Source organism: Natator depressus, chromosome 13 (assembly GCF_965152275.1).
Source record: "Natator depressus isolate rNatDep1 chromosome 13, rNatDep2.hap1, whole genome shotgun sequence".
NCBI classification, from domain to species: domain Eukaryota; kingdom Metazoa; phylum Chordata; order Testudines; family Cheloniidae; genus Natator; species Natator depressus.
Window position 1 is genome coordinate 33,485,151 of NC_134246.1, and position 12,007 is coordinate 33,497,157.

General features: G+C 44.4%; 2 protein-coding genes across 2 annotated transcripts in view; both read right to left on the reverse strand.

Moving 5' to 3' along the window:
- Positions 1-2,759: 2,759 nt before the first annotated feature.
- LOC141997473 (olfactory receptor 5AP2-like) lies at positions 2,760-3,707 on the reverse strand. The gene has a single exon (XM_074969857.1). The coding sequence runs from the start codon at positions 3,705-3,707 to the stop codon at positions 2,760-2,762; it is 948 nt and encodes a 315-aa protein (XP_074825958.1).
- A 6,195-nt stretch (positions 3,708-9,902) lies between these two features.
- Positions 9,903-12,007, reverse strand: part of LOC141997720 (cytosolic phospholipase A2 gamma-like) — a 42,456-nt gene continuing 40,351 nt past the window's right edge. The window contains exon 15 of the mRNA XM_074970148.1: positions 9,903-10,069. Within this exon, the coding sequence (XP_074826249.1) occupies positions 9,903-10,069 (167 nt within the window). The remainder of the gene's footprint in view (positions 10,070-12,007) is intronic.

A 12,007-nucleotide genomic window follows, 5' to 3' on the forward strand; every position in this document is an offset into this window, starting at 1 on the left:
TCCAATAAGTGACCGACACAAGCAGTTCAAACACACAAAGCCTTTTATTAACACAAAAATCCCCGTTGCAGTAAGCTAGAAGTACGTTGAACCGTGGTGACGTACAATCAGAGGTGATGCTGAATGGGCAGCTTCCCGCTTCCGATGGCCAGTCATCTGCAGGTCATCGGGGGAGAATGGTTTGTGACCCCGGCTCTTGCTAGAAGTTTTCAATCAGTGTCTTCTCTCTCTCTCGCTTTGTTTTCCTGGCTCTTGTTTATCTTTATGGTTAAGACTTTGGATATGTGCCAACATTGTGGTTACCACTTGCGGCTGAATTCCATGTCATGACCTCCTGCTTTACTTATTTTTGCTATTTTTCCACAAATTTGTTAATTGTTTTGCCCCAACTGGCTGTCTACGTGACTTGCACACTTACAGTTGTCAAGGTTCCTTCCCCACCCTGAACTCTAGGGTACAGATGTGGGAACCTGCATGAAAGACACCCTAAGCTTATTCTTACCAGCTTAGGTTAAAAACTTCCTCAAGGTACAAACTTTGCCTTGTCCTTGAACCCTATGCTGCCACCACCAAGCACGTTAAACAAAGAACAGGGAAAGAGCCCACTTGGAGACGTCTTCCCCAAAAATATCCCTCCAAGCCCTACACCCCCTTTCCTGGGGAAGGCTTGATAAAAATCCTCACCAATTTTTACAGGTGAACACAGACCCAAACCCTTGGATCTTAAGAACAATGAAAAAACAATGAGGTTCTTAAAAGAAGAATTTTAATTAAAGAAAAGGTAAAAGAATCACCTCTGTAAAATCAGGATGGTAAATACCTTACAGGGTAATCCGATTCAAAACATAGAGAATCCCTCTAGGCAAAACCTTAAGTTATAAAAAGACACAAAAGCAGGAATATACATTCCATTCAGCACAGCCTATTTTACCAGCCATTAAACAAAAGGAAATCTAATGCATTTCTAGCTAGATTACTTACTAACTTTTTACAGGAGTTCTGAGCTGCTTTCCTGATCTGTTCCCAGCAGAAGCATCACACAGACAGACACAGACCCTTTGTTCCCCCCCCCCTCCAGATTTGAAAGTATCTTGTCTCCTCATTGGTCATTTTGGTGAGGTGCCAGCGAGGTTATCTTAGCTTCTTAACCCTTTACAGGTGGAAGGGTTTTGCCTCTGGCCAGGAGGAATTTTATAGCATTTTATACAGAAAGGTGGTTACCCTTCCCTTTATATTAATGACAACAGTTAATGGTGGTAAAGGTTTCAAAAAGCAGTAACGCTTGTTTTCCATTATCATCTCCCAAATGATCTATTTTTTTTAGTCAAGTTATACTTTTGGCCTTCACAACATCCCTGGCAATGAGGTCCACAGGTAGACTGTGTATTGTGTGAAGAGATGCTTTTTGTTTCTTTGTTTTAAACCTCTGCCTATTAATTTCATCATGTGACCCCTAGTTCTTGTGTTATGTGAAGGGGTAAGTAACAATTCCTTTTTCACTTTCTCCACACCAGTCATGATTTTATAGACCTCTATCATATCTCCTTTTAATCACCTCTGTTCCAAGATGAACGACCCAGTCTTTGTTATCTCTCCTCACATGGAAGCTGTTCCAGGCCCCTAATTGTTTTTGCTGCCCTTCTCTGTACCTTTTCCAATTTTAATATATCTTTTTTTGAATTGAAATGAACAGAATTTCACACAGTATTCAAGGTGTGAGCGTACCATGGATTTAAGTAGTCACAATGGAGCGGGACAGAGGTGACTGAGCCCACAGCAGCTCATTATCCTCTTCCTGGACAGTGTGGATTTGTATCACAGTATCTAAGTGACTTGCATAACCAAGTTCTATTGAGATCTGTGCTAGGTTATTCAAAGTGGCCTGTCATAAATATAAAGGGAAGGGTAAACCCCTTTAAAATCCCTCCTGGCCAGAGGAAAAAGCCTCTTACCTGTAAAGGGTTAAGAAGCTAAAGGTCACCTCGCTGGCACCTGACCAAAATGACCAATGAGGAGACAAGATACTTTCAAAAGCTGGGAGGAGGGAGAAAAACAAAGGGTCTGTGTCTGTCTGTATGCTGCTTTTGCCGGGGACAGAACAGGAATGGAGTCTTAGAACTTTTATTAAGTAATCTAGCTAGGTATGTGTTAGATTATGATTTCTTTAAATGGCTGAGAAAAGAACTGTGCTGAATAGAACGACTATTCCTGTCTGTGTGTCTTTTTTGTAACTTAAGGTTTTGCCTAGAGCGATTCTCTATGTTTTGAATCTAATTACCTGTAAGGTATCTACCATCCTGATTTTACAGAGGTGATTCCTTTACTTCTATTAAAAGTCTTCCTGTAAGAAAACTGAATGCTTTTTCATTGTTCTAAGATCCAAGGGTTTGGGTCTGTGGTCACCTATGCAAATTGGTGAGGATTTTTACCAAACCTTCCTCAGGAAGTGGGGTGCACGGGTTGGGAGGATTTTGGGGGGAAAGACGTGTCCAAACTACGTTTTCCCAGTAAACCCAGTTAAAGTTTGGTGGTGGCAGTGGAAATTCCAAGGGCAAAGGGTAAAATTAATTTGTACCTTGGGGAAGTTTTAACCTAAGCTGGTAAAAGTAAGCTTAGGAGGTTTTCATGCAGGTCCCCACATCTGTACCCTAGAGTTCAGAGTGGGGAAGGAACCTTGACATGGCCTAAAGGAATTAAGCACTAATCTGCCAATGGGAGTTGGGTGCCAAACGTCCATAGGCCATTCTGAAAATGACAGGCTAAATCATACCTAAGTTCTGCAGCACAACTTTCCTGAAGGCCCCCTTCACCTCTTTGTTCCTCAGACTGTAAATGATGGGGTTGAACATCGAGGTGACGACTGTGTACATGATAGACAGGGCTTTATGGAAGGCTGGGGACTGCTCAGCAGATGGTGACACATACATGATAACGATGGTTCCATAATACAGACTCACCACTAGCAGGTGAGAGGCACAGGTGGAAAAGGCCTTCTGCCTCCCAGCAGAGGAGGCAATTTGCAAGGTGGCCGAGAGGATAAGAATGTAAGACATAACGATGAAGAGGAGAGGGACCAGGGATACCAGGGAGCAGGAGACCAGAATGATCATTTCCGCCAAGCGGCTTTTTGTGCAGGACAATTTAAGTAGCTCCTCCATGTCACAGAAGAAATTATTAATTTCATTAGGACCGCAGAAGCTTAGCTGGGGAACCATCCCCACTGCTAATGCACTGACTGAGAAACCAGTTATCCAGGAGGCAGATACCAACTGAAGGCAGAACCTGAGGTTCATTATAACATTATAGCTGAGTGGGTCGCATATGGCTAGATAACGGTCATAAGCCATGACTGCAAGTAGGAAACACTCAGTGCAAGCCAAAGCACTGAAGAAGAACAACTGTGTGATGCAGTCCCCGAAGGACATTGTCCTGTCCTCTGCCAAGAATCCAGACAGCAACCTGGGGGCAATGACTGAGGTGTAGCAGGTGTCCAGGAAAGACAAGTTCCCCAGGAAGAAGTACATGGGGGTGTGAAGCTGCTGATCAGCCACAACTAGCATAACAATGAGAAGGTTCCCAGCCAGGGTCACAATGTAGATCACTAGAAACAGCACAAAAAGCAGAATCTGAACTTCATTCATGTTCCTGAATCCCAGCAGGATGAACTTGGTGATGGATGTTTGATTTTTCCATTGCATGTGTCTCATGTGTTCTCTGGAAAGAAAGAAAGAAAAGAAAGAAAGATCTTCTCTCCCCAGATCTTCAGATATGTCCTGCCATCCCTTTTAACTTTATTCAGTATTTATTTAAGAACAGATTTTCAAAAGATTGAGGCTTTCTGTACACTGCACTTTCGTCGTCAAAACTTTTGTCGCACAGGGGTGTGGAAAAAATAGCCCCCTGAACGACAAAAGTTTTAACGATGAAAAGCACCGGTGTGGACAGTGCTTTGTCAGTGGGAGACACTCTCTCGTCAATGACGCTACTGCCCCTCGTGGAGGGTGGGGGGTCAGTTTGTCACCAAGAGAGAGCTCTCCCGGTAACAAAGAGCGGCTACACTGCTTACCTTACAATGGTGCGACTGCCGCGGCACTACCGTTCCATTGTAAGGTGTGCAGCATAGACATAGCCTTAGTTAGGCATCTTGTGGGATTTTACAACACCTCAGTACCTAAAATTCATTGATTTCAACAGATATTATGTGACAAGATGCTTTTGAAAGTCCCACTAGGCTCTAAATACCTTCAAACTTCTGGCCCATAACCTGTTTAAGAGCATTAGTAAATCCAGCTAGGAACTTCTCTGCATCTTTAGGCACCTAAATACCTTTGAAAATCTGGCCCTTAGCGTATAATGCTTTTTCACCTGACCTGATGAAATATGACAGTTGTTACAACACTACAATATATCTGCTAAAATGACCGCAGAACTTCACAGAAGGGCACTTTTTGTTACCTCTGTAAAGAGAAAAAAATAACAGAGGCGTGTCAGCAAAGCCCAGAGTGACTACCTATAATTGCTTCAGCAACATACATAGCACATATGGGTAATATTCTCACTCCACTCCCATTGTATTGGCATAATGAGGTCTTATTGGAACTGGTCCAAAACATTTTTTCCATGGAAATTTTTAAGTTTTTAGCCAAAAAACTTGAAAAGAGAGATTTTGGCCAAAAATTGGAGTTGCAGTGCCTTCTGGGATATGTAGTTTGCACCTCGTGTCTCCATTATCAAGAAGCTTGGATTCTTCCATCTGGACTACATCTTCCATAATGCAGCAGGAACAAGGACTCCATATTGCACAGCTACCCCTCACTAAGATGGGAGACAGTGATGCATTTTGAGGGATGGATGAGGAAGCCCAGCCTGTAGATGAGAATGGGGACACTTGGCACAAACTACAACTCCCAGGAGGCACTGCAACTCCCTTTATTTAGGTAACTTCTCCCAGTCCTTAGACCAGTCCCCAGGTTGTATCCCTGTTTACCAGCAGGCTCAACCAGGTTCAACTGTTCTTGCAAAATTTCTTATGGGGATCTGTGACCGGGGTGAACATAGCGTCCCAAAACCAGCCTTTTTGAAACCAAGTATCATTTAATCTCAACAGCAGGAATCAAAGCATAACACAACAATAGGGTTTTGTTCCCAAAATAAACAGCCAATATTCAGCTGCCTTACCTGAAGTTGTGGTAGGTTTAACTTATCCAGAGATCCCACTTCTGGCTTTGGGGGAACAGGCTCTATCCCTGCAGCCTTTGAGTCCAGAATCTTGGATTTCTAATCACTCCCAAAGCTCTTTGTTTCAGTTTCCCACCTGTCGGCCCTCCTATCCGCAGTCACCAGCCTGGTGGTGGTAAAACTTAAAAGGCACTGACACCAGTACTGTCCTTATAGTACCAGATATTACTGTCTGCTTTCCAGCCTACCTGCTTTCTGTGCCTGCTGAAATTAACTTCCTAGCAACCCTAAAGCAAGCCACACAATAAACATATAGAGCATATAGTATTCATAAGATAGTACAGGCTTCTCCCATGTCCCTCACAGTCAACCAAATGTTGAGGAGCTGGGACTTGGTTGTTGACTTACAACACCTTTTAGCTGGTGTTGCTATCTAATTATATGCCCTTTTCCCATTCAGTAAAGATTACATCATTGCTATTATTTTCTTCCTGACCCTTTCGTGCATTGCTTTGACTCCCTAAGTGAAAGTGCATAACAACTCCCTCAGCTACCATTTTGAAATATCTGTTGTGTAAGCAACATTAACATGTGAATCTCAAGCGGGTTATTAATCTGGTAAAGCTTTAATGATGAAAAGGCTCAAGAGAGATTCCAGTCTTTCTTTCTTTCTTTCCATAAAGAAACAGTCAATGAAAGTACAAAAAGGTAAATATGATTTACAAATTGTATATATTTCCAAATTCCGCATGCTACATGGGGTCTCCAATACAGAAGCTTGCTCAAACCTATTTCTAAAGCCCTTCTAGAACTTGGTCAGAGCACAGTCAATCCAAACCGGACCTCAGTCCATGAGCGTCAAGTTGTTTTCAGACCTGACCTGACCCAAGCCCAGTATTTGTTGTCAGACACTGCTGGGTTCAGGTTGCCTTGAATGGCGCACTGAGGTTTGGGGCTGTGGGTGTGCGCCAAGGAGTCTGGGGAGCAGAGGGAGCTCGGGCAGTGGATGTGAAGGAGGTGAGGGGGAAGACCCCTCACCTTAGCCTCAGAGACACATGATAGGCTGAGGGAGCAGTGTGGTCAGGGAAGCCGCGCCCCCACCCTGCTCACCCAAAACAGCTGCCTGCCTGGCTCCCTGACGCCTGGGTCTGCAACTGCTTTTACACAACCAGTAACACCTCTTTCCCTGGAGGACAAACAGCCCTCTTAACCGTGCCCAAAATGACATGGCTTTGCCCGGCCACCCTTTCACCACCCAACCCCGCTCCAGACCCCACCTCCAGGCACCTCCTCTCCCCATTATTGAGCAGGACTGGAGGAGGTGCAGGGTCTGGGCTGCCCTGTCTCATGGGTGTGACTGTTCATCTCCGACCCAAACCTGACACTTGTCATTGGGTCCTGTACCCACCGCATCCCGAGCCCAGTGCCTGTAGTTGCGTCCCGTTAGGACTGGGTCAGGCACAGGGCTCTACTCCAGTAGAACTATGGGATGACACAATTTTACAACTTTTCAAAGCAGCCAGGTGAGACAATACAAAGGCAGACAACGCTACATAGACATAGCATACCTGGAGGGCAGGGGGACAGTAATAAAAGAGGAGAAGACACACATGAATAGAGAAAGGAGGAAAGGAGTTGACCTGGGATGGGGGAAGGGAAAAAGAGGAGGGGTAGGCGGAAGGGAGGTCTGGCATTCTTTGAGCCATCTCAATGTTTTTAACTAAATATGTCTGGAGGCCCAAATTTCTTCAAATGCATGTCATTGCTTTCTATGGCAATAGGTTATTCTTTCTGTGGCTATTAACTCAGACAGGTGTAAATATCACTGCTCTATTCTGGGCACTAGCCTACTCTTGCATTCTTGCAAAATCCTCTGTGTGGTGATCACTGCAGCCCACAAGAACCAAAGTCTTTGTGGTGGGGTTAAACCCGGCATAGCAGGTGACTAACCTAGGATATAATTATTAACCACAGCTGAGCACTGTTTTCTCTCGTGTCCATCTCTTTCCACAGCTGCACGAGCGCTGGATACTTGTTTCTTTGTTACAGTTCCAGCAGACTTCTGACCCCCTTGCTGTCATTGAGTAGCATGGTGCTCCACAAATAGTGCCACTGGAATGACTTACGGTGTAAAGTACAACTCAGTGTGAGCAAGAGAATCTGCATCTAGCCCTTACTCAGGCAAGTAATTTTTTTCTCACAAAGAGGCAAGAGGGGCAGGGCTTAGCACACAGCCCTCTCCTTGGCATCTCCCGTGGGTTAGCTTGGTCACCTCCCGGCAAGGGCTGGCTTTTATGGATCCCATTCTTAGGTGTCTATCCCTCCTCATTCATTGCACAGAGACCTGGGCACCTCACTCAGGCTTTGTGGATCCCAGTGATTTTCTAAGCACCTAAGAGTTAGGAGTGGTGACGCTCAGCGCCTAAGGGGTGGGCTACACTGAAAACTTACATCGGCAGCGCTACGACTCTCAGGTGTAGCCATGCCAAGCTAACCCCTGGTGCAGACAGCAGTAGGTCGACAGAAGAATTCCTCCAGCAACCTAGCTACTGCCTCTGTGTGTGAGCTGGGGAGGGGATAAATTACCTACAGAACCCCTCCCATCACTGCAGTGAGTGTCCTCACTGAAGCATTACAGCTGTGCCACCGTAGCATTTTAAGTGCAGACATATCCTACCTCCCTTTGTGAATTTTGTCCTTTGCGCACTCACTTACTGTGGAACAATCAGCCGGTGGTGGAACAAAGCCAGGCTATTTCTAGCACTGAGGCAGACGAGGTGAAAAATGATGGGACATTATCGTTTATTTATTTAATATTCATCACACAGAAGGAAAGAGTGTTGTAAAATGTTATTGTCACACACAGCAAAAGAAAAAATGATTTGGAAATTAACAAGCAATAAAAAATGCACCGTTATAAATAACAGGCCAGATTCTAGCCTCCATGTAAATGGAGAGTAACATCATCAGCTTCAGTAAAGTTACTCCACATTTACCAGGGGTGTTAATGAGACTGTTTCATGGATCACGGCTCGGCACAAAATTACTTTCTTACTTCCATTCCTTTTCTAAACGAGGAGAACCCACAGAGAAATCTTGCAGACACATTTGTGTGCCAGGCAGCTGTAATATTATCATTCTGCACACTGTAAATTTCTGTGTGACAGTGGTGTAGGGTGACCAGATAGCAAGTGTGAAAAATCGGGACACGGTTTTTGGTGGGGTGGGGGAATAGTTGTGTATATAAGACAAAGCCCCTAATATCGGAATGGTCCCAAGAATATTGGGATGTCTGGTCAACCTAGAGTGGTGCCATGTGAGCACTGACAAACCAACATGTATGTATGTGTCTTATAAATTCTATCTATCTATCTATCTATCCCCATATACCCCATCTATCTATCTTAACCTATTATATATTAATCTGTCCATCTCCACAAGCTATTGTATATAAATCTATCTAGTTATGTCATCATTGTCTACCGTATATCTACTTATGTGTCTAATAATCATCACGTACTATCTATCATCACAAGCTATTGTATGTATTGTAGATAAATCTAGCTAGCTAGCTCGATCATCGTTATCTACCGTATATCTACTTATGTGTCTAATAATCATCACATACTATCTATCTAGACATCTACGAACATTTTACCAAATTCATTATTCCATAGCCAGAGCTACATTCATAAAAGGACTTGGCTCCTAGCGGCCATATTACACACCAGAAGCCCAGCATCAGGCCCCACTGGGAGTCACCAAACCCCCACTCAGCTGTCGCCGAATCCTGTAGATGCCTTATCTCAGTCAACACCCATGTTTTGGCAGTAAGAGTTCCCTTGGTGCCTCTGGACATGCACACGGCTGCCCTGCTCTAGGTATACAGATGCCTAAGCCCCACAGCAATGCACAAACTGCGGGAAGACAAGTGTTCCTCCACATAGCTCACCTGTGGGGCCTCCCACTGTGGGCTGTAGAGCTGGGGGACTAGATCCCGGGTCTGTGATCTCAGAGGGGAGTGCTGCAGCCATCAGGCTTCTCACCCTTGCTCTCTCTCTCTCTCTCTCAAAGCCGCCATAACAATTACACTTTCCCACTGCCCAGTGACGAGGGCCCTCTCCTCAGAGGTAGCAGATGCCTCTTCAAATCCCTTCCCCCCCTGAGGCAGCCAGGGAACTTGACCTGAGGTCTCCTCCATCCCAAGTGAGTACGCTGAGTACTGGGCTAACAGTTCTGAGGGAAGCCATCTTCCTCCTTCTCGCACCATGGCTCAGACTCCACAGGTGAGGTAGGAAGAGGAACACCTGTCTTTCCCGCGTAGGAAATCACTCTGGGTCTTAGGGCCCTGGACACTGAGATGGCAGCTGCAGTGCACATGCCACGAGGCAGAAACAAACATAGACACCCAGGGAAATTTCACTGAAACAACTTTGGTGCTGAGGGAGTTTAGGCGCTGAGGGAGTTTAGGCACTACAGGGTTCTCTGGCAGCTGAGCAAGAATTTTGTGAACCCCAGAAGTGCCTAAATCTGTGACTCGGGCACCTACAGGGGCAGTTAGGTACCTAAATCGCTTTGTGAATCTAACACTGGGAAACTAACTCCTCCCTGCTGCACTTAGGTTCTAAGTGGTCACAGTGAACAGCCTCTTGGGAAATATGCAAGTCAGAGCCAGGCACAGATTTTCTGTCCTTCATTATCAGGAGCCAAACAGAGATGTGGTTTTAAAACTCCTTGGTGGAGGAGGACACAATCTGCTGGATCTCTTTCAAAATCTCCTCCTTGTTGTTGGACACATTCATCTTTGCTCTTTTGAGGAGTTCTTTGACATCATCCTCTGGGTAATGTGTAGTAAAGGTGGTAAACTTGTCTCTGAAGTCCTTTATTTTACCTAGGAATAAAACAGGTGGGTAAGTGTCAAATAGAGGGAAACAATGGTACTGCTTTTACACTTTTACTGCTCCCAGGAGCATAGAATCCAGGTACCTAAAGAGGAAGGGGAACAACATGGCCAACTTCTGAGGTTTTCTTAGAATCACAGAAATGTGGGGCTGAAAGGGACCTTGAAACATCACTAAGTCCAATTTCCTATGCTGAGGCAGGACCAAGTGAACCTAGAACATCCGTGACATACGTTTATCCAACCTGTTCCTAAAATCTTCAGATGAGGATTCCACTACGTCCCATGGAAGTCCATTCCAGAGTGAAACTACCCTGAGAGTTAGGAAGTTTTTCTTAGTTTTTTTCCCCCAACAAAAAATAACATGTGACCAGATGACTAGCAACATAAACAATAAAGGGGAAGGGATGAAGATCTGAATAAGTAAAGAACATTTCACAGATTTTCTGACCAATTTAATGAATTCAAATCAGCAAGGCCTGATGCTATTTACCCGACGGTACTGAAGAAATTAGCTGAAGAAATCTTGGAGTCACTGGCAATAATAATTATGAACTCATGGATGACAGGAGAGGTCCTGGAAGACTGGAGAAGAGCTCATCTTTAAAAAGGGGGGAAAGGGGAGCCAGGGAACTTGGGAACCTACTAGAACAATGTTTAAAACATTAAATTTGCAAATACCTGGAGAACAAAGAGGTGATCATTAGCAGCCTGCATGGATTTGCATAGAACAAATCATGCTAAACCAGCTTGATTTCCTTCTTTGACAGGGTAACTGATTTGGTGGATAGGGGGAATGAAGTGGACATAATATAGCTGGACTTCAGCAAGGATTTTGACACAATCCCACATGACATTCTGATAAGTAAGCTGGAGAAATGCGGACTTGGTAGAACTACCATTAAGCAGATATATAATTGGTTAAACAACCTCAAACAAAGAGTAACTATTGATGGAATGATGTCAGATTGGAGGAGGTCTCAAGTGGGGTTCCACAGGGATCTGGTCTGTGTTCAGTCTTGTTTAACATCTTTATTAATGACCTGGATGTAGGAATAGAGAATATATTTATCAAGTTTGCAGATGACGCAAAGCTAGAGTGGTTGCCAACACTTTGGAGGATAGAGCTAAAATTCAAAGGGATCTTGATAACTTGGAGCATTGGGCTATAGACAACAAAATGAAATTCAACAAAGACAAATGTAAACTTCTGCACTGAGGGAAGAAAAACCAAATGCACAAATACAGAATAGGGGGTAACTGGCCTGGCAGCAGCACTGCTGAGAAGGATCTGGGAGTTGTGGTGGATCACAACCTCAATATGAGTCAGCAATGCGATGCTGTTGCAAAGAAAGCAAATGCAATTTTAGGCTGTGTTAACAAAGGCATAGTATGCAAGTCACGAGAGATGATAGTACCCCTGTAGTCAGTGCTGGTTAGACCTGAGCTGGAGTACTGTGTCTAATTTTGGTCACTAACATATGGAAAGGATATACAGAAGCTGGAAAGGCTCCAGAGGTGAGTGACAAAGATGTTCAAAGGGATGGAATGCTAACCCTATGAGCAAAGGCTGAAGGAACTGGGTATGTTCAGTTTGGAAAAGAGAAGATTAAGTGGGGCATGATAGCTGTCTTCAAATACTTAAAAGACTGCCATAAAAAAGACGGAGAAAGTTTTTCTCTCGTGCCACAGAGGGCAGGATAAGAGGCAATGGGTTCAAACTACAGCAGACCAGATTTAGATTAAATCTCTGGAAAAAAAATCCAAACTGTAAAAATGGTAGGAGAATAGAACAAACTGCTTAGGGAGGTCGTGAAATCTCCTTTACTGGAGGTTTTCAAAAGGAGGCTGGGTAGCCATCTGTCTGGGATGGTTTAGACAGAACAAATCCTGCATCTTGGCTGGGGGTTAGACTAGATGACCCTTGCG

Bases quoted from the DNA above. Each gene is read 5' to 3' on its own strand.
- LOC141997473 (XM_074969857.1), bottom strand. From the start codon at position 3,707: ATGAGACACATGCAATGGAAAAATCAAACATCCATCACCAAGTTCATC.